Source organism: Monodelphis domestica, chromosome 3, assembly GCF_027887165.1.
Source record: "Monodelphis domestica isolate mMonDom1 chromosome 3, mMonDom1.pri, whole genome shotgun sequence".
In the NCBI taxonomy this organism is placed as follows: Eukaryota; Metazoa; Chordata; class Mammalia; order Didelphimorphia; family Didelphidae; genus Monodelphis; species Monodelphis domestica.
Window position 1 is genome coordinate 376532512 of NC_077229.1, and position 23322 is coordinate 376555833.

General features: G+C 37.9%; 1 protein-coding gene across 1 annotated transcript in view; it reads right to left on the minus strand.

The window, feature by feature from the left end:
* Positions 1-15566, minus strand: part of OTULINL (OTU deubiquitinase with linear linkage specificity like) — a 48026-nt gene extending 32460 nt beyond the window's left edge. The window contains exon 1 of the mRNA XM_007486829.3: positions 15243-15566. Within this exon, the coding sequence (XP_007486891.1) occupies positions 15243-15303 (61 nt within the window). The 5' untranslated portion in view covers positions 15304-15566. The remainder of the gene's footprint in view (positions 1-15242) is intronic.
* Between the last annotated feature and the right edge of the window lie 7756 nt (positions 15567-23322).

Genomic DNA, 23322 nt, shown 5'->3' on the forward strand with positions numbered 1-23322 from the left:
TCATATTTAAATAGATGTTTTATTTTGTTTGGTTTTAGAAAGAATGAAGCAATCAGGAAGGCAAACTGTATCATTTGAGCTGGGAGACGCTGACACAAAAACATCACACTTGGTTTTATATTTATATTGCCCCGGTTTCAGTTTCAAATGGAGTGGCCAACTTAAAGTTCAATTTGGAGGGAAGGAGTAAGATCACTTTTTAAAATGCCAAGTCAAACACAGCCTAGCTTTTGTCTGCTCGTATCACTGCTATCCGGAATATCACATCTAGCTGGAGACAGATGAAATTCAGTTTAAATCAGTGGTTTTGGGGCTCTTCCTCTTCTGTATTAGTCTGTTATCCTCAATAAGCATTTCCATCACTCAGAATAACCAGTTCTGAAGAAATGATGGCACTCCAGTTCTTCCCTTCACATCAGAGAGCATGAAGGGAAATGGATTGCTATCCACTTAGGCAAAACAAAATCTGCAACTTTCTCTTGAACACAAGAGTCAGCTAACTGAGCCCAAGGAGAATTCGCTGATGACACTGTACCCAATTTGACCCTGCTTCCCCAAGCTAGTCAGTGTTTGATTTTTGCCAACCAGAGCCATAGCCAGAATAGAAAAAGCATGCAGCAATGCAATGTCATGTAATAGAGTTTTATCTGTGTTGGTCTCTAATTCTACTGACTATGAGCTCCTTGAAAAGAAGGGACTATGTTTTTACTTTACTTTATGTCCCTAATGCTTAGTACAGTGCCTGACATATAGTAAGTTCTTTTTTTAAAACCACAAACCTTTCTTTCTTAGAATCAATACTCAATATTGAGTTTACTCAGTTTACTATTTAACCTCTTCTTCCTTAGCACCTAAGACCGAATAAAAGTCTGTTGTTGTAGAAAAAGAGCACCAGACATAATCAAAAGATATGGATCTAAGTCCTAACACCAGTCACTTATTACTTGCGTGTGACATTAGGCAATTCCCACGATCTCCCTTAAACCTCAGTTTTCTCATGTGTAAGATGAAGGAGTTGAATTCGATGGATTAGAAGTTGTTTTTCTGCTCTTAATTTGTTTTCTTTAACACATCCAACACTCAATTCATTATTTTTCCCCATGCTAAACTCTCATCTCTTCCTAACTTCTTTAATTCTGTGGAAGTCACTACCATTTTTCTATTTGTCCAAGTTAAAAAATAGTCATCTAGAAAGCCTCCCTTTCTGTCCTCTCTTGCATGCAAACAATTGCTAAGGACTGCAAATCTCATTTTAATAATATGTCAAATTCTCTCTATCCATTTCTTACTTCAGGCATTTATCAACTCTCACCTGGATAACTACAACAGCCTCCTGATTGTTCTAACCAGCCTCAAATCTCTTTCCAAGTCATCTTCCATTTCAATGTCAAATTGATATTCCTAAATAATGGGTCTAACCATGCCAATCTTCTTCTGTTTAAGAAGCTCTAATAGTTCCCTCTTGCCTTGACAATCAAAACCAAACTTCTTTGTTCCACATTTAATGACCCTCAACTTTGGCCCCAATTATCTAGTCTTATTACACATATTCCTCCTCTTCTGAATACTGTCCAACTAAACTTGCCTGTTTGCTGTTTCTCACACAATAGAATTCCACTTTCCATTTCTATGTTTTTATTTTATTTTTTAAATTTTATTTAATTGGTTAGAGTATTTTTGCAGGATTACAAAAATCATGTTGTTTCCCTCCCCTCCCCCAAATCCCTCCCATAGCTGACACACAATTCCACTGGGTTTCACATGTGCCCTTGATTAAAACCTATTTCCATATTATTGATATTTGCACTAGGGTGATCATTTAGGATTTATAACCCCAATCATATCCCCATTGACCCATGTGATCAAGCAGTTGTTTTTTTCTGTGTTTCTTACTCCCATAGATCTTCCTCTGAATGTGGATGGTGCTCTATCTCACAAGTCCTTCAGAATTGTCCTGGATCATTGCTTTGCTGCTAGTAGAGAAGTTCATTATATTTGGTTCTGCCACAGTGTATCAGTCTCTGTGTACAATGTTCTCCTGGTTCTGCTTCTCTCACTCTGCATCACTTCCTGGAGGTTGTTCCAGTTCCCATGGAATTCCTCTAGTTTATTATTCCTTTGAGCACAATAGTATTCCATCACCATCAGATACCACAATTTGTTCAGCCATTCCCCAATTGAAGGGCATCCCCTCATTGTCCAATTTTTTACCACCACAAAGAGAGCAGCTATGAATATTCTTGTTCAAGTCTTTTTCCTTATTATTATCTCTTTGGGCTACAAACCCAGCAGTGCTATGGCTGGATTAAAGGGTAAGCAATCTTTTAGTGCCCTTTGGGCATAGTTCCAAATTGACTTCCAGAATGTTGGATCAATTCACAACTCCACCAGCAATGCATTAATATCCCAATTTTGCCACATCCCTTCCAACATTCATTACTTTCCTTTGCTGTCATGTTAGTCAATCTGCTAGGTGTGAGGTGGTACCTCAGAGTTGTTTAGATTTGTATTTCTCTGATTATAAGAGATTTAGAACTTTTTTCATGTGTTTATTGATAGTTTTGATTTCTTCATCTGAAAATTGCCTATTCCTGTCCCTTGCCCATTTTTCAATTGGGGAATAGCTTGATTTTTTTTTTTACAATTGATTTAGCTCTTTATAAATTTGAGTAATTAGACCTTTGTCAGAGGTTTTTGTTATGAAGATTTTTTCCCAATTTGTTGCTTCTCTTCTAATTTTAGTTGCATTGGTTTTTGTACAAAATCTTTTTAATTTAATGTAATCAAAATTATTTATTTTACATTTTGTTATTTTTTCTAACTCTTGCTTGGTCTTAAAATCTTTTCCAAAGATCTGACATAGTTTCCTTGTTTATATTTAAGTCATTCACCCATTCTGAGTTTATATTGGTGTAGGGTGTTAGATGTTGACCTAAACCTAATCTCTTGCATACTATTTTCCAATTTTCCCAGCAGTTTTTGTCAAATAGTAGATTTTTGTCCCCAAAGCTGGGATCTTTGGGTTTATCATAGACTGTCTTGCTGAGGTCACTTACCCCAAGTCTATTCCACTGATCCTCCTTTCTGTCTCTTAGCCAGTAACATATTGTTTTGATGACCACTGCTTTATAGTATAGTTAGAGGTCGGGTATGGCTAGGCCACCTTCCTTCACATTTTTTTTCAATATTTCCCTTCATATTCTTGATTTTATTACATTTTGTTATAGTTTTTTCTAATTCAGTAAAAAAGTTTCTTGGTAGTTTAATGGGTATGGCACTAAATAAGTTAATTAGTTTGGGTAGGATGGTCATTTTTATTATGTTAGCTCATCCTACCCATGAGCAATTAATGTTTTTTCAATTACTTAAAACTAGTTTTAATTGTGTAGATAGTGTTTTGTAGCTGTGTTCAAATAGTTCCTGTGTTTGTCTTGGCTCTGTGTTTTTAAACAAGCTCTCTGCCATGCCAGGAATGCACTCCATCCTTACTAAGCCTCATAGAATCCTCAGCTTCCTCCAAAGTTCAGCTTAAGTGTCACATTCTACAGGAATCTGAACTTGATCTACCCAGTTGCTATTATCCTCCCTCCAGATATTACTTTGGATATATTTACTTTTCACTGTATGTGTTGTTATATAAACTGTAACTTTCTAGGAGCCAGAAACTATTTCTAATTGACTTAGTATCCTCTTGGTATAGCACAGAGCCTGCCACATAGTAAGCACATCATAAATGCTTATTTAATTGTATTTCAACCAACCAATCAATCACAAAGCATTTGGCTGTTCTTACACTGTATTCCCTTTTGCCAGTAGAAATACTCTAAGATTCATGCCACTTCAGCTTTGCTTCCATTTGTTTCTTTATGGGAACATGCAGAACCACAGAGCCTTAGAGAATGCGACTAATGGATTGATGAAGAATATAATCTTCAAAATGCAGAGCCAAACTGAAGTTTCCATAGGAACTTTTAAAAAGGAATGGTTCAAAGGAATTCTTGCATGTAGAAAGAATTATTTGCCAAATGTCTTAATTGACTGAGACTGCAATGCTCACAAACATGATACTCTATATGATAAACAAAATATTCGGAATTCATATCCTTTAATGATGAATCTTAATAATAGTGCTCCCAGACTATTGTCTACAGCATAGTAGAAATGAAAGTAAACAAAATTTTATTGCTTTCCTAGTCTGAACTTGACCTTTTTAGCAGTTAATCAAATGGTAAAGCAGAAAAGGGAACTAAAGTAGAAATAAAATGTTGCTAGAAAAACAAAGAGTACTTTTGAATGTACATGGAAGCTGCTTTTTTGATCTCTTGGTGCAGCTGCATTAAAATTTTTCCATGAAATAAGCAGTTAGTTGGATGAATGTCCAAGAGACCATCTTTAATAATAATAAACCACTTCACAGATTAACATTCTGTTAACTAACAGTGCCAGAGAACTAGGCTGGGGAGAAAGAACTTAAATCAATCATATTTTCTAGTTAAGCAACTTTTCTAAAAGGGTAAAAGCTAGGAAAGAATTTTCTAGAAATGAATGTTTTCTCTTGACAATAATTCTGCTCCAGAGGCCTAGAGAATCAAGAGTCATCAGCTATAATGACAGCTTATGTAATAATTATTGTCAAATTCTTTTGCTTTTAAAAGATGTGCTATAACATTGATTGTTGAAAATGGATAAGCCCCTCCAGAACTGGCACTGTACATTTTCTTTCTCTTGGATTCCCCTCATAGCATCTTGTATAACATTCTTGGCGACAAATTTATCTCTTACACCTGGCTCCATCTTTCTTTTCCCTTCACCATCACCCTAGTATGGGTCCTCACAATCCACAACAATAAGGGCAGTAGTCTCATGAATTTCCCACTTCATTTCTTTCTTCTTCATAGGACAGCCAAGATAATCTTTACTGTATAAAAAGCTTTATGTACAAGGCATATCACTCTTCATCTTTAAAATCTCAAGTGGAGATTGCCTAAAAAGTAAAATTCAAACTCTTTTGCTTGGCATTCTCATAGATTTAGAATTGGAGAAGACCTTAGAAATCTTCCTGTTTTTTCCTGCCATTTTCCAGATGAGAAAACTAAGGTCAGAGTAGTTAAGTGACTTTCTTAAAGTCTATTTACCTAAAATTCTACTTACACAAGTAGTAAGATAGAGTCAGGATCTGAATCCAGGTCTTTGGACTCCAAAACCCTGCATTCTTTTCTTTGTACCAGGTCAGTGCCACCTTACCTTATACACATACACACACATTCATACTCTTCTTTTTAAATGGACTTTCCTCATTTATTCTTCCCTTTACCTACTAAATTTCTACCTCTCTTTTGATTGCTCAATTCAAATACTATTTCCTCTATGATGACTTCCCTGACCGCAGCTCCCAACCCCAACCCCCAAAGCCAGTACTTATTCTTTTTCTTTTTCCTAACAAAGCCCTTGAACTTCTCAACTTCACTCAGCATACATAGATTTGTATTAAATCTGTAACATGTCAAATTATACCAGACTGTAAGCTTCATGTGACTTTATCATATCTTATCAAAATTTAGCTCTTCCCTAGTACCTAGAAAAGGTGCTTGATATTTGTTTATTGGATTGAATTCCATAAATGTTTTTTTTTAATCAAGAACTGATCAACTAAAGAAACAACATTCCCCTTTTATTTGTTGTTACATCAAACTGCCAAATCTATTTAACTGAGATAAAATAAGACAAAGCAAATGTGGTGAACTAGCTAGGAAAATTAGAACCAAATTTAATGCAGAAAAAAAGATCTTTTTACAAGCTGATAAAAGCTTACAATCAATATACTATGTGGCAAACTGCTGAGTACAACATTTCTTTTAAGCACTATTGAAAAACCATTTTTGAGTTTTTAGCTGCATGATGTCAGAGTCCCTGCGATGACATGTACTATTAAAAAAAAAAAGTTAAATCATGTACATCATTGAATGAGTTGTTAGCAAGAGAAGAGCAAAATACCAAAAGTAGTGCCAAAGAGGCCAACAGAAACCATTCAATCATTGCAAGTACCTTTATTTTAAAAATATTCTCATGGGAAAGGGAAAGAGATTACATTATAATTCCTACAAAGATGGCTTTCAGATCTACATATCCAATACTCATTTCTATCCCAAGCTCCATGTCGAAGTCTCCATCTTTGTGATGGACATCTCCACCTGGATTCTCCATAAGCATCTCAAACTCAGGATGTCCAAAACAGACATGATTTCTCTTCTGAAATTTATGATTTCCTCCTATCTTGACTATTCCTGTTGAATGCTCTATTCTTTCAGTGACTCAGGCTGAAAACCAAAGTCATCCTCTATCTTTTCCTCTCACTTTCCCTTCACCTAAATGGTTATTTGCCAAATTTTGTGAAAAAGTTAATGCTTGTTTTACCTCCATAATCTCTTTTACATTTAGCTCCTCATCTCCATTTACACCAGAACCACTTTCATTAAGGCCCTCATTACCTTTTTATTGAAGTATTGCCATAGCCTAATTTAAAAAAATATTTTAAAAATGTTTACATAGCTTTCTTTTTATTTTAAAAAATCCTTAACTTTCATCTTAGAGTCAGTACTGGGTATTGGATCCAAGGCAGGAGAGGAGGAAGGGTTAGGCAATGGGGGTTAAGTGACTCTCCCAGGGTCACACAGGAAGAAAGTATTTGGGATCACATTTGAACCCAGGATTTCCCCTTTCTAGGCCTGGCTTTCAATCCACTGAGCCACCTACCTGCCCCCTTCTGCCATAGTCTCTTAATTGAACTTCCTCTAATCTTTCTCCTCTCCAAACCATTCTCCAGAGAGCTGCCACGTTGATATTCCAAAAGCATAGGTCTGACCATGCCTTTTGTCTCTAGAATAAAATATAAAGGGGTCTGATGGCCAATCAAAGTTCTTTATATTCTGACTTTAACCCGTTTTTTTCAGGTTGATTTCATACATATTTCATCTCATGCACTAAACTGAACTGTTATTCCTTGGATGCTACATTGAATCTCTAACCTACATGCCTTTGCACTGGCTGTGTCTTAGGCTTAGAATCCTTTTCCTCCATACCTCTGACTCTTAGGAGTCTTGCTCAGCTCAAGTGATACATCCTACAAGAACTCTAAAAGAAGACTTTCTTTTGTTAGCACCTCACCCCACCCTGTAATTATATTCTATTTTTATTTTTCATATATTTTGCACTTACTTATGTAACCCCTGAATCAGAGCCAATTGGTATGAGACTGTCTCCTCACTGGTGGAGATGGGGAGAACAGGAGAGTTCTAGCCTTTAAAAGTCCTTTTCTAGACTCTTCAAGGATAGTCCCTTTGGGTGTCTTCCAATGCCAATCTTCTTCAGGACTCTACAAGCTTTAGGGCCCTTTAAGTTTCAAGTTGCTTTGGACACCTCTGGTTTCCATATTGGAGAAGGAAGGCAGAAAAAGCCAACTCCATTCAGGTTGCTGAAGGAAAGACTGAGAAGAGATGAGAGGAGCAGGCAGCCTCCAATATGTCCTTATATCCAGCTTGCTATATACTAGAGGCTTTGGGGAGCTTCCCTTTGGGTCAGATCTAAGATTCTATTTTGGTTGAACTAAGTTCTCTCTTCTCAAAAATTAGCACCAAAGAGCTCATTTACTCTGTGTTGTCTGGTATATATTCTCTCATGCATACCTTCTATAATGTCTATTTTGCTACTGTTTGGATAAATGGATTTCTTTGCCATTGACTTTGTGTGTTCATTGTGGGGAAGGGATCATCTTGTATATAAAGCTTGGGATCCTCCTTCCCCCTAAATGACAAAGCAATCACAAATTGGATTGAACCTGATCATGTCCTTTAAACTAATTATATCTGACAGCAGATAGATATAATTTTTGCCCAGGACACAGGAGAGCAGAGTGGTTTCAAATCCCAACTTCCTCCTTCCCCTTTTCAAAGGAATTAAAATTTCCTGGGGGGTGGGGTGGGGGCTAGAGATGTCTATTCCATCTCTCTTTGAGCCATGCAATGACATGCCTTGATACACGTAGGTCCTCACCAGAGCTCACTCCTTACACTTAGCTGCATACTTATTATTGTCCTCAGTACACTGCAAACTCCTAGAGGGCAAGAACTGCTTTCATTTTTGTCTCTGTATCCCAAGCTGACTACCTGACATAGTAGTTGCTTAATAAATGCTTGTTGAATTTAGTCATTATATATATATTTAAAGTAAAGTGTTTTGTTTTTGCCTTTTAAAATTCCTACCTTCTAGAATTGACACTGTTGGTTCCAAGGCAGAAGAGGGGCAAAGGCTAGGAAATTGGATCTTAGTGACTTGCCCACAGCCACACAGCTAAGGAAATGCCTGGGGCTGGATATGAACCCAAGAACTCTCTCTCCAGGCCTGGTTCTCTAACTACTGAGCCACACAGCTGCCTCTAAAGTTCTATGTTTTTATAAATCCTCACACTGCTTTTTTTTTTCCTTTAAGGAAAGAGCAAGCAAGCCAGTGAGGAGTCACTCATTATTTTCAATTGTTGTAACAGTAGATATGTTCATGTGCAAATTACTTAGGACAACCAATTATTGATATGGTTTCTTTTTGTGGGGGCAGTTAGAGGGCACAGTGGAGAGTCTTGAGCCTGGCATCAGGAAGACTCATCTTTCTAAGTCCAAATCTGAGCCTCAGACACTTACTAGCTGTATGACCCTGAACAAGTCACTTAACCCCATTTGCCTCAATCCTCTCAACTGTAAAATGAGCTGGAAAAGGAAATGACAATCTATTCCAGTATCCTTGCCAAGTAAACCCCCAAATGAGGACTCAAACAGTTGGACATGACTGAAACTGAAACTTTGTGATAGCCGTGGTTATATGTGTATTCTTCTTTCTACTAATTCATAAAATTTGAACTTGACTAGATAAAATTACATTGAGATAGTTCTCCCATCTTTGATTCAGTCTGTTAGTTGGGTGTAGGCTTTTGTGTCATACATGTATTTCACTGGTCCCTTTCGTTGTGTTTTTAAATTCTGTGGTTTTTATTTAAAGAAAAAGAAAAATGCAAAAGTTGTGGTTTTTAAAGAACATATATCATTGACAAAGATATTGTAGTGGCTATTAATTTAGGGAAGTCAAGCATTTCTAGGATTCTTTGTGCCCACCATGAAATGGTGTCAATTACATGAAGAAGAAAGGAAAGGAAAGTTAAAAACAAACAAAATTATAAAGAACTGACTCACTATTGCAATAAGACAACTTAATAATCTTGAGAAAAAAAGTTAAGACCTTTAGAGACTTGGCAGCTGGAGGAGCTGTTAGAATTCCACTGTAGTATGGCATCAATTGATTGAAGTTTGAAGAACATTGAGAAAAGTAGAAGAAAAACAGCTACTTTTATGAAGGAAATAATGCTTGTCATGGGCAAGACAATACAAAGACCAGATTATTGAATATTTGGAAAAAATGTAATTTTTCTTGAAGAAAGTTACATTTTTTATAGGAGCTTATATTGAAATTATTGCCAGAAGCTTAAGTGTGCCTGTAAAATACAGACATCTCCGTCACATTGTAAGATAATTACCCCCAAATAATATTTTAGCAATTTTTTTACTTCTTGAGGGGAAAGAGAAGGGAATAAGCATTTATATAGTACCTATGCTAAGTGCTTTACAAATGAAATCTTATTTGATGTTCATAGCAACCATGGGTGGCAGGTGCTATTATTATTTCATTTTATGGATGAGGAACTTGAGGCAGACAGAGATTAAGTTACTTGCCCAGGGTGACACAGCTACCAAGTAGCTGTGGCTGGATTTTCACTCAGTTCTTTTTGATTCTAGGCCTAGAATTCTATACTCCAAGTGACCTAGCTGCCTTTTGGGACTGGAAGTCTTCTGTACCTCCCTATCCTCCCTCCAATAAAAATATTGATATAATGAAAAGAAGTTGTTCAAGACTTACAGAAATTCCCAATAGTGGTAGAATACTGCAATATTGCCTTGCTTCATAACACTTGTCACAAAAATATTGAGAAATTTATCCAAGAGATGATGATAGGCATGCTTCAAGAGCCTAGGAGCTTGCCTGCTTTAATGGAAAACCTATAGGCAGACTCAGGAAGTGGACTGTTCATCACAATATGTTTAATATCTATAATGCAAAAATGTTTCATGATGAATGATAATGTGTCAAACTCTTGTGAATTCAGCTTCAAATCATGTGAAACAAAATTAAAAAAAGCAAAAGAGGGAGATCTTCTATATTAAGACTTTTCCTAAAGACATAGAAAGTTGATTATATATCAGTACATTTAATCATTTTACTTTGTTCTCATTAATTTACCCATCAATGTACTATCTCCCTGTCCATAATATCCTACTTCCCACCTCCATACTTATGCATTACTTCTGTCCTGTGCCTGGCATGTTTGCCCTCTCACCACTTCCTCTTGGAATCTTTAGCTTTCTTCATGTCTCAGCTAAAGTGGCATACTCTGTAGAGAGCCCTTCCTCATCTCTCCAATTAAGACTGTTCTCCTCTCAAAAGTACACTATAGATATAGATATATTAAATATATATATATATATATATATATATATATATATATGTTTTTGCAGTCATTTCAGTTGTTGTCTGGCTCTTTGAAACCTGATTTGAGGTTTTCTTGCCCAGGATACTGGAGTGCTTTGCCATTTCCTTCTCCAGATCACTTTAAAGATGAGGAAACAAAGGCAAACAGGGTCAAGTGACTTGTCTAGGGTCACATAACTAGTAAGTGTCTGCAGCTGTATTTGAACTTAGGTCTTTCTGACGCTAGACCAGGCACGCTGTGTCTAATCCAGACAGGTAACTTTTGGTTTCCTCACTTGGGAAACAGGAATAATAATGGCACCTACCTCACAGGTTTTTGTGTGGTTCAAATAAGATAATGTATATAAAGCACTCTGTAAACTTTTAAGTGTTTTGTAACTTTGAGATATTATTATTATCAACCTATTTTAGTAAGTTATTGTCTCCCAGAATATCCATTGTATGAAGGAAAAAACAGTTTTGTTTATGCCTTTTATTCCCAGCTCCTTGCCCAATGTCTGGCATGTAGCAGATCCTTAATATACATCTAATAAATTAATTACTTTTTGCTCAAGAGAACTGAAACAAAAGTAAAGGTTTCCATTAGATTGTACCTCTATGCCAAGTTAGCTGGCCTGCAAATGGAAACTATAGCTAGTCACAAATGAGGCCACATTGGGCAATGGGAATAGATTGTCACAAATCCATTACCACTCAAAAATTCAAAACACATAGATTATTAATGATGGTCAAGAATATTTTAATGCCACATAGTTTGTACTCTGTGACATTAATGTTATCCTAGATAGCTTTGAATAACTAAATCCATGATTTCCTAAAAATACACAAACTAATTTAGAAGGGTGATCTCAAGCAAATTCACTTAACCACTCTGAGTCTCAGTTTCCCCATTTTTATACTAGAAGACTCATCACTAAAGTCCTTCAGGCCTCTTAACTTTCTGATTCTAAGATTCTCTTGGTGGCTTAAAGGGGTGGAAATATAGTTACACAAAAATCTTTCTCTTATCAACAGAGTTTTTAAATAGATAAGTGTTTTTTACTGTTAGTATATTCTAGGGTTAGTCTTATCACAAATTGTGCCTTGGTCCCTTTCTAATAAAAAACTATTTAATGATAAGTAAAAGTTTCTGGCCCTCTTACTTCCCCCCAAGAGACTTAGCAGCCAATTTTAAAACAGATTCAATGCCAAGCCCAACCAGCAAAACAAGGAAAGTATGTTTCCAGGTCCTTAGGGCTCAATGTTTTAGGACCTAATGTGGCAAAGTTTTCCATAACCTGTTTCTAGAATCAACTTTCCACTCTTTCACTTCAACTTCAAACACTACAGTGTGAAAAACAGAGAATACTTTTGCTGGCATTCTTGTGACCAAGTAGGGAAAGGAAAAAGCCCTTGTTAGTTGGGCTAGTCAGGTCCAACTAGAAATCTTTCTTCCTTCCAAAATGGCTTTCTCTGGTTGTACCCATACTCTTTCTATTCATCTTTCCTTCCTATGCCAAAATAAGGTGGAGAAGAAAGAAGCACATAGTAGAAGTTCAAATACACCCACAGGGAAATATTTGACAAATTCTATAATGTAATAAGGTCAAAGGGATGGGCAACATTAGTTTATTGCAGTTTTTTTTAAGAAGTGAAGAATAAGAAAAACACAGATGATTAAAATAAGGTAAAGTCTTGGATATCATCTAATCTTATTCCCTCATTTTCCAGATAAGCAAACTGGGGCCCAGTTGACCAAGATTTATTCATGCCTCAACCCAGAAGGAACTAGAACCTAGGTCTTTTGACTCCTAGGGGGATAAGGGGAATAGAATGAGTAGTTATATTTGTGCCTAGTGTGTTCCTGGCACTGCATTAAGCACTTAACAGATATTTTTAAATTTGATTTTCACAGCAACTCTTCAAGGAAGATGCTAGTATAGTGCTGTTTTCACTCTCCCACTCTGTAGGATATCATGAACACCAATAAACTACAGTTAATAAGTATAACTATGTCCACTGACACTTCTCCATAGTCTTTAATCTATGTATGCCAAATTTTAAGTGATTATAAATGAGGCTTTTCAGCAGAGGGAAGATAGCCTCAGTGGGTTGGTGATCTGTGACAGAACTAGAGATAAATAGGATTCCCCCTGCCTCTCCTTCCCTCGCCCCCGCCCACTCCCTCCCTCCCTCTCTCTCTCTCTCTCTCTCTCTCTCTCTCTCTCTCTCTCTCTCTCTCTCTCTCTCTCTCTCTCTCTCTCTGTGTGCCTGGCTCACAGTAAGAATTTTAAAAATGCTTATTTCACTTCCTTTCTCTCTTCCTCCCTCCCTCTCTCCTTCCTTCTTTCTTCCCTTCATTCCTTGCCTCCCTCCCTCCGGAAAGCTAAACCTTCACGTATCTAGTTATACAGCATTACAGTGAAAAGATAAACGAAGAAACTAGGCTGTTAGGTTCTGTAGTCAGAGCCAGACAGTTCATGTGGAAGAGTTCTGAAGTTTTTAGAAGACAACAAATATATGTGATAGAGGAAGAATCCATTCTTTCTCTCTCATACCATCCAACCAACCCCTCCATTACATATAACAGCATCCATGGCAGCCCAAAAAGCTAGTACAGGTTGAACTAAGAGAGGTAGCATGTTCAGGCATAGTCCTGCTATATTCTGCCCTGGTCAGATTCTAGAAGACTATGTTTAATATAGTCACACGTACTATAAGCTGGAAGTTATTCAGAGGAATATGATCAGGCTGGTAAAAAGCCTTGCCATGTGAGCCAGAAACTATGGATATTGAGTCCGCAGAAGAGAAAGTACTCAACAAACACTTGATAGATTGGAATGGATTGAAGGGGGAAAGGAGCCAGTATAGAAGAGGAGGGAAGTAATTAACATACAACCTAGTAGGAGAGATTTTTCTTGTTTTTCTGGGTCCTGGAGAAAAGAACTAGGAGCAATGAGTAAGAGCAGAACCCAGATTTAAGTTCAATATAAGGAAAGACTACCCAACAATTGGAACTATCCAAAAGTAGAATTATTGACTTAGGAGATAGAGGATTTCCTCCTTACTAAAGAAAGGTCTTCAAGCCAAATCTAGATGACCAATGACCACTTGTCCTGATGTTATAGAGGGCTTTTCTGTGACTGAATTAGATAGTTTGATATTCCATTCAATTTTGTGATTTAGTTTTCAAATGTGTACAGTATTATTCTCTGTGGGGAAACTTTGAATCAGGGGTGTGGTTTTAAATAAAAGTCTGTCTTGTTATAGAATAGAATTCCTTAAAGGGAGATTTTTGTGAGGGGGGGTAGGGAAGGGATGGTTTTTAGGGACAGCCACAAAACAGAGCAAACAGAATAGATCTATAACTATTCTCCTTTAGTTAATTCTCTAGAGGCTGAGAATAGTCTGCTAAAAATTCAAGCACCTTCCTTCATCCTTCAGGCTGCCAGTTCATTATCAGGGATCTACAGGACATCAGGGGTCATCTAATCCAACACTCTCATTTTACAACTAAGGAAACCCAGGCCCAGAAAGACTCAAGACTGATTCCACATCATACAGGTTGTTAAGTATCTTATGTGGGATTGGAACCTAGGACTTCTATCGCCAGAACCAGTGTTCTTCCACATTGTGTATCTGATAACATATAATAGGTAAAAGGTGCTGGGAACAAACTCTTATTCCAGTATCTGTGATGTAAGGGCTAGCCTGGATGTTCCCTATAGGGATAAATTCTCTTTTTGTCTTTGTGAAACTAACTTTCCTTGAGTTGGCAGGAGCGTATTTACTTACCCATCCCAACTTAAGCTCGGAACAGTTCAAATAGTGGGAACATCCAAGGGTTTTCTTAAGCAATTACTTTCTCAGTCTTTCTCATTATTGACCAACCTATTATTCAGTGGCTCCAGAGGATGTCTTAGGGACTGCATCCATACAGTTGTCTCTGGCTACTCTGATACCATTTCTGTTTACAGGTCCTGGTCTGCCACAACCACCAACAGGGTGGGCAGGTGAAGGGCCCAAAGGGCACTGCCAGCAAACTCCCCAGGAGGGCGAAGCAAGTTGGACGGGAACATCGACGTCCCTCCCCACTCCTACCCCGCAAGTAAGTAAGCATTATTAAGATCCTATTCTGAGCTGCCGGAGATATAAAGAAAGGCAAAGACTAGCCTGGCCAAATCAAAGCCCAAGAAACTGGAGAGTTCAGACTCGGTCGCTTCAAGTATTCCGTATTTCCCTGTTCTCCCCGCCGTCCCTCACGGCCATTGTCGCTGTCACCCAAGTCTCCTCTCCCACTCTCCACCTCTGCCTCTCCAGAGACATCAGCCTTTCAGAAGTCTCCAAGGAAGTGGGTTTGGGGGAAGGGAGGGTCCGCAGCTCGCTATCAAATGCCTTAGAAACGGACAGAGGTGCAGAGACTCCGGAGAGGGCAGCAGCAGAAGCAGCAGTGCCCCATCTTCACTCCTCCCCGTGTCCAGGCTTCGTCTAGCCTCCCTCACCCCAACAACAAAAAAGGCGTCTAGTTTCCCCCCAAAAATGTCAGCTCCTGAGAGGAGAGCTCTCCAGCATCTTTTCCTCCTTCTCTTAGAACCTCGACCCCCCACTCCCACTCCATTACCCCGAGGAAGAAGCATAGAGCTGACAAGAGCCTTTGCAAAGTTCCAGAACGTCACCTGCTGCAGGAGGAAGCTGGTACCTCTCCCGGGTCGGGTGGTGGTTCTTTCGGGCTGCCATCCCAGGCTGCTGGAGGGCGAGCGAGAGCTTGCTCAGATCCAGCTTGGCAAGCAGTCGCCTCCTGCAACCTCTCTTCCTTCCATGCCCGCGGGGGCCGCCAGGGACAAGTGGACAGTCGCGGCTACCACGGGGATCTCGCTCCCCCGCGCCTCTATTGCAGCCTCCGCTAGCTTCGGGCCGCTGCTCTTCCTTGCAGCGGGCTCGGTGCGCCGCCCTTCCTGGCCTCTCACTTACTCAAACAGACTGGATGAGCAACCAATCAGACCCCGCCTTTCGGAAGGGAGAAAGAGGTTGGGTGTGTCCTAGAGCAGCACCTAGTGCTCTTTTGTTGGGGGGGCGGTGTTGGGGGTGTTTTCCGCCTCGCCCAGAGGTAGGGTTAAGTTTCCAACCCTTTAGAATGCCTGCTCTTTTCCAGACCTAAAGAAGCCATAAGGAAATGTCCTGTGAATCTCCAGCCTACTCGTAGGAAGAACCGACTGGACCTGCTCAGCCTTATCTGGCCCAACAGGGACGGCCCCCATGGGTGTTTCCCTGTGAATTTTCTCCCACATCCATCACTTTTTCTGAATGACCGGTGTGATGCCCGGTGCCTAGCCTTAGGCGATAGTGGAAAGAACGCTTTCTTCAGTCAATGGCCTAGGTTCAGTTCTCACCTTTGACAACTTTCTACCTGTGTAACTTTGGATAAATTAGCTTCCCTGGCTCTTAATTTCCTTAATGAAGAAGGCTGGACAAACTGATTTTCAAGGCCTCTCTCACTTCAGAGCTCTGATCTTGTGACTTTTCTAGGAAGGAAAAGACTGGGGATGTTGCACTGAATGCTCTTGGATCTCTGCAATGCTCTCTTCCCTGTTATTTATATTCAGTTTAACTAATCTGAAATTCCCAGAACTACAGCAGAAGACAAAACCAAGGCTGTGATATTTCCACGAAATTAGACTGCACACTGAGATTTCTCATTGCTATTTCCCACTAGATAAACAGAAAAGGGTACTTTTAGTAATTCTACTGTAAACCCCTTGTAATCTGAAATTCCCTTTGTGTGTGGGTATATGTGGCACTCGGCTTTCTCTGAGGCAAGAAAAGCATTATTTAAAAATTAACCCCATGGTGAACTTTTGTAAAAGCACTTGGGATGTTAGAGAATCAAATTATTTGGCAGATTAAACAGTTTTTTAAAAAGTCTTAAAACAAGAGCCTTTCATCTTTCTCTCCTCAGACAGAAGACAGATGGAAGAAAAAATGAGAAGTTCTGATGGATGTCATTCTCCATCACATTTTTGGTATCTATTGAAGCAGACATATCATAATGGAGGGGATATGTGTTAACTCATTTGCATTTTACAAACAAGGGCAGTGATTTAAGACAAATCTCTGACTTTTCTAAGATAGAGCTGAGAGCCATACAGGTTAATAAAGATAAAGAGTTGGCACTTTGTTGTTATGTAAGATAATGAAAATGTACTTAATCTCTACTTTGTGTTTAGGAAAAAATACTTCTAACCAATCAGAATTTAAGGTCACCAGGATAGTTTTCTGTTTCCCTAAACTATGAGTGGCATGTATAAAGCCATGTAGCTAAGACAAAATAGATGTCTTAAAGATACTGTTCTTAATTAAAACTAAACAGAGTTGTTAGTATGGAAATTCTAAAGTTCACTTAAGAAATGGGGGAACAGCATTAATTTTTCTTTGTTTTAATAAACTAAAATGCATTTACATCCTATAACTAAAGAACGAATTATTCTAACTGACCAGGTTTCCCCTTCTACCAGATGATATTTATTAGGTCAATTGCTTGTAATTTATTTGACATCAGTGCACTTAATCTTTCAAGGTTAATAGTAGTTTTTAATGTACAGATTGAGGCCTACTGTTTTCTTGGTTACTACTATTTTTATCACTTTTTTAAAAAAAATAAATGAATGGCCTATTATGGGATATTAATTACATATTCATCCTAAAATTATGAAAACAATCCAAAAAAGCAACCCAAAACACTAATATAAGGTTAGTGTCTTTTGTTACAATTTGAAATATAAGTAGGTTTTAGAGGAATGGCTTTTAGTATATCTATGGTCCACAAATTAAAAAGTATATCCACAAAGTTTCTAAATAGTAAAAGTCTTCTAGAAAATAACAAATAATAGCTTTTTGACTTGTTTGTTATAACTGAGAATTTAAGTGGACCATCAATGAGAATGGGACATGCTTTCCCCCCTTTCTTCTTTGTTCTTCCCTCTTTTGCTTTATCTACATTTCACATTCTTTCTTCTTAACATGCTTACATTTTTACAGTGTGTAGTTATTTCTGCAGGCAAGCTGTTTCTGCAGACTACAATGTAGGTTTGTGGGGTAGAGTGTTATGTTATGTAGGAAAGTTGAAAAATAGATATATACTATCAAAGTTGACCAGCACAGGAAGCAACCTTAGAAATCAAGTAGGTGAAAGCTATCATTTTACAGATGAGGAAACATAGCTATCATATTGGCCAAAGTCACTGAAGTAGTATGCTACAGAACCAGTATTACAATCCAGATTCTCATATCTCAAATTATCTATAGCTCACATTCATCAAAGACTTCCAGAGGTGCTGACAAGTACTGAAATTTGTTGGAGTTGTTCAGTTGTGTCTGTAATAGCACAGGATAAAAAACAATAATGGCACTTACTAATACCCCAAACATAGAGTGATATAATTCAGAACAACAATGTCAGAGCACTAGATTGTGTTGATGAGCCAGTCCAAATTAGGAAATTCAGAATGAGCACTGCCAGAAGCATATTCAATTCCAGTATGACCATTACTTTGATATTAAGGTTACAAAAGAAGTATCAAAGATTAGAAGAGAAATGATCAATCTGAAATTAAGAGACTTGGGTTCAAATCCTATCTTTGATCTACATAGAATTGGGCAGATGATTTTACTTCTCTGGACCTCAGTTTCCATTCCTATAAAATTTAAGCATTGGACCATATAGTCTCTGAGATCCAGCTCCAAAATGATATTATGTCCTCTTGGATAACTGCAGGATTACTGAGCTCTTTTAATCACTATATCTAATTGTGAAATGCAAATTTACTTCCTATAACTGCCAATAATAATAATAAAATCTTGCATTCTTATAGGGCTTTACAGTTTACAGTGAGCTTTCCTGATAGCAGCTCCATGAAAGGATACTTCTTTTTTTAACTTGAGGAATATTCCCTGATATCCAGACAAACCTGCAGCTAAACATAACTGATGGTGTACTAACAAATTATGAAAACTTAATCTGAAGTACATAATTTTAATAATGACTTCAAATGAGTACATTTTCTGGCTATCATGAACGATTAGTTAAAAGCTCACCTTGAATTGAAAGCCTATGATTTAGGGAAGCCTATGTGTGTGTGTGAGTGTGTAAGGGGTAGAGGGGGAGGACCTGTGATTTCATTGTTCTAGGAAAATTCCAGTGAGGAAACCCCTTCTACGAAGGCATATCAGTATCAGCTCTTCAATTTACATCCTTAGTGCCTGGGGAGTCCTAAGAGGTCAAATGAGTTGCCCAGGTGTAGACAGAATCTGCCAGGTCAGAGCAGGGATTTCTGTTAATATGCAGACTAAAGAAGAATCAGAGAAATGCTGTGTTTAATACCTCATCCGCTTTCTTGCCCCCAGTTCCCCCATGAATTACTTTATATGAAACCTGTGAACTACTTTAGTTTTAAATTTTGATAGCAAAATCGAAAGAGCCGACCTTATCCACTGCAAACAAAGAGGCAGCCTCCTTGCACAGTCTCTTCCTTCTTGCCCCCAATGATGCTAAAATCCCTCAGCTAGGGATTCATTCTTTGGCTTAAGATTTGACCTGCTAGGGATTTGGCCTCAGTCTCAAGAATTCGGGTTCAATTCCTGCCTTTGATACATACTGGTTATGTGAATTAACCCCTTTGTGCCCCAGGTACCTCTCTAAGACGGTAAATTGCAAGCATTTACTGGCCTGCACTGATAGAGAGGGTTTCCTCAGCAAGGAGCTCCCAATACAAAAACATTATAGGTAGAGACCTCCCCTCTAGCCCCTCACTGCCATCAAGGAAAAGCAAGTATTCCTGGGAATGGTAGTGTATTAAACCAAGTCAGTAATGGACACTCTAGTGGGGATGAGTTTTCCAGCTCCCTTCTTAAGAGAAGAATAGGCTTTAATAAAGGGAAGTAGGGAACTTTGGGGTCTGTAAAGAAGGAAGGAGGAAGTACTATGGAGGAGGGGAATGGGAACAGAAAGAAGAGGTATGTGGTAAAGGGGGCAGGGCAGGCCTATGGAAACAAACTGCTTACTTCACAATTTTCCATAGGGCCAAACCAGAATTCACCAAAGCTTTTCTTTGACGGGTGCCCAATTCTCTCCTCAAACACTACAGACCATTTTATCACTCTTGGAAAGTTCCCACTCCAAGTTCATCCTCACATCCCCCTTTTGGTGGATGAGTCTCCAAAATCCATGGGTGCCTTGTTTCTTTATCTGGTGTCTGAGTAGTGAGATGAAACTGGACTTTTTTGAGAGAATAAGCAACTGGAGAAAGATTATACTTCCTGTTTCACCTCTGGCAAGCTTTTCAAAGTTTTTTTCTGGAGGCTTCTCCAAACAGAAGCTTCTCCAACCAGAACTTATGCTAAAGAAAGGAAAAGTTTACTAACTAAACTGGCAAGAAAGAGATAAAGGACAGCCTTTCTCCATCCTCAAAGGCTAAATAGAAGAAGTCTTGCTGCATTTGCAACACCAAAAAACAAGTGAACGGGAATTCTATTGTCACCAATTATTTTTTTTATGTTTGCTTAAAATAGTCTCTCTGTAGTAAAGATGAATATATTTTTCTTATAGTTATTTTTTTGGACTGGACTTGCGATTTCATTGGGTAAAGGGAATTCCCTCTACCAAACATATGTCTGTACCTGTTCAGCATCACCTGGTCTCAAAGAATTGCTAATAGCACTAGCACTGAGAAGTTCAGTAGTTTACCCAGGGCCACACAGTTAGTATGTCAGAGAGGCAGAACTTGAACCCATGTCAGCCCTCTTTATACTATGCCATGATACCTTTTTTTCTGATTAATCACTTATTTAAACATTTAAATCACCAATATAGTTAGAATGAATGAATAAATGAAAAATATTTTTAAAATCCTTACTATGTGTCAAATACAGTGCTGAGCACTTTTGTCTCCAGTGCTCCCATTTTAATTAAGGGTATACAACACTTATAGCAGGATTCATCTACATGGTCAATAGAAAAACTTCTGGTGGTTTTTAGAGTTCATTAGCAGAATGAATGACAAAGCCCAGGAGCCCTTAGGTTGTAAGAGCAGGTCAAACAGCCATGGAATTTATTGAATTGTGGTGTATGGTTTGAGGTTTGGATCCAAGTTCATTTTTTGCCATGAGTCATCCAAATTCCCAGCAATCCTTAGAAAATAGCTGTTGCATTCCCCTATTTTTTTTTTTTTGGAATATGGGCACATGGTTTATAGTTAGTGAAAAGCAAACAGCAGTCCCTGTGCCTTTACCTCCCCTTTCATATTAAAGTATACGTAGGAGTGTCAAAACCCAGGTTGCTTTTTAAAAATGACTCATTTCTTTCTGAAGAGCACTAAAGCCAGTATACCACATTAGAGTCCTGGTTTGACTACATTGAGATCTTGTTTTAACAGTGGCTTAAGCAACAAATTAAAAACTATTTTATGTTATTCTGAACTGTGTAAAAATCAACAAATATGAACATTTTCAAATCCAACAAACAGAAAAAGAGGACTGTATATGAAACAGTAAAGGTCGATTACATACAAATTCAAGTATATAATAAATTCAGCATATTAATTTCAAAGCTGTTCTTCATGTATGTCTCCCTCTGAACCAGCCTTTGTTTTCTGCTGTTACATTTAAAAAAATACTTCATTAGTTCATTATTTTTTTTTCTTTTCTGAGTATCACTAATCCCTTTCCCCTTTCAAATTCTCTGCTGATCCCCAAACAGAACAAATTTCCTCTTTACCAAATTAGAAAAGTCAAGTAAAACTAATCCATATGTTGGCCATGTTTGAAAGTATATGTCTCATTCTGGACTTCTAGACCATTGCCTCTCCAGAAAACTTGCTTTATCCTTGGCCCTTTGCCGTCATAGTTGGTTACTACATCGATCAGTTTTTAAGGCTTTCAAAATAGCTTTTCTTTACATGTTGTAGTCATTATATAAACTGTTTTCCTGGTTCTGCTCACTTCACTATACATTAGTTCATATAAATCTTCCCAGGCTTCTCTGAATGTATATCTTCTGTCATTTCTTATGGAGCAATAATGCATTACATTCATATACTATTATTTGTTTAGCCCTTCCCCTCTAATTAGTTTGCAGGTTTTTCCCTCACAAAACAGTTAATAAAAAAGACAAAAAGTGCTACTATGAATATTTTTGTGGAGATGGGTCCTTTCACTCTTACTTTTATCTCTTTGGGGTATTAAAACATGGATTCATAAGAAAAAGTAAATATGCTAAATTAAAAACAAACTTCACTATAAGGAATGAGACCTTGAAATTATAGATCAGTGATCCAGTTCTACAACTAACTAGCTGGGAGACATTAGTCAACTCACTTCTTTCTGTGGACCTCAGATTACCCATTTATAAAACAAAGAGTTTGCATTAATTGATTTCTGAGGTCCCTTCCAGATCTAACATTCTTAAAAAAAAAAGTTAACTTTTAATTTATTTGGTTTCATATGTATATATATATATATATGCATATATATATTTCCTTATGTTCTTCAAAGTTTGGTATGTTCTCCTGTGAAAATGTGTGATTTACATTGATGTTGGAGCAAATCCCCCATTGCTGCTATTTTCCCAGATTATTTAACAAAAAAAGATTAGGAAGGAGCTAATATGTTTATTTAAAGTAAAGATTTTCTTTTTTGGCTTTTTGTTTGGTTGTTTAAGTTCAGTAGTTTCTTATCTTCAGGGCATTCTGTCCTTTCTGAAATCCTTACGGTACACAGAGGGGGAAAAAATACTGAGACAATGCATGGTCTTTCCTGGCATCTTCTCTCCTTCTAGACCTATAGTCAGCACTGAAGAAGCAAAACACCTCTGATATGAACATATGTCATGCCAGTTGATATTCTCACTGTATCACCCAAGCTGATAAGAGGTTGGCAGAAGGGTAATGCTATCAATAGGGGATGGGGAAATATTCTTAATCTTTTTTGTGCATTGGATCTTTTTGGCAGACTGTTAAAGACTCTTGATCCCTTCTCAAAAGAATGCTTTTAAATTCATGAAATAAAATGAGATTATAATGGACACTAATTGTATTGAACTATAGTTATCAATTTTTTTAAGTTCATAGATCACATGAACGTGTGTTATAGAGGATCCTGTCTACCTTTCTCTGATCATTAAGGATATTATCTGCCTCCTTCTGTATTACTGTTTTAGCATATGTACTCTCTGCTTAGTTGTGATATCCAAGATGTGTCTCAGGCAAGTCCTCCCACATGCTCACATATATTTAAAAAAACCCTTAATAATAGTTTCTAATTTTTATATCATCATTGTTATCCCAACTATCCTCCCTCAGTCCAGAGAGCCATTTCATGTCAAATAGAATTTTTTAGAGAGGAAAACAGCCCAACTGATTGATACATTGGAAAAGTACAATATGTAACATCTATGGACCTCCCACCTCCACAAAAGGATACATTGGAAGATCTTGTCATACCTCTTTATTTGAAGAGGGCTTGATCTTTATAATTTTGTTACATTTACTTTTGACTTTTTTTTTTTAAACCCTTACCTTCCATCTTGGAGTCAGTACTGTATATTGGCTCCAAGGCAGAAGAGTGGTAAGGGCTAGGCAATGGGGGTCAAGTGACTTGCCCAGGGTCACACAGCTGGGAAGTGTCTGAGTCCAGATTTGAACCTAGGACTTCCCGTCTCCTGGCCTGACTCTCAATCCACTGAGCCACCCAGCTGCCCCCTCTTTT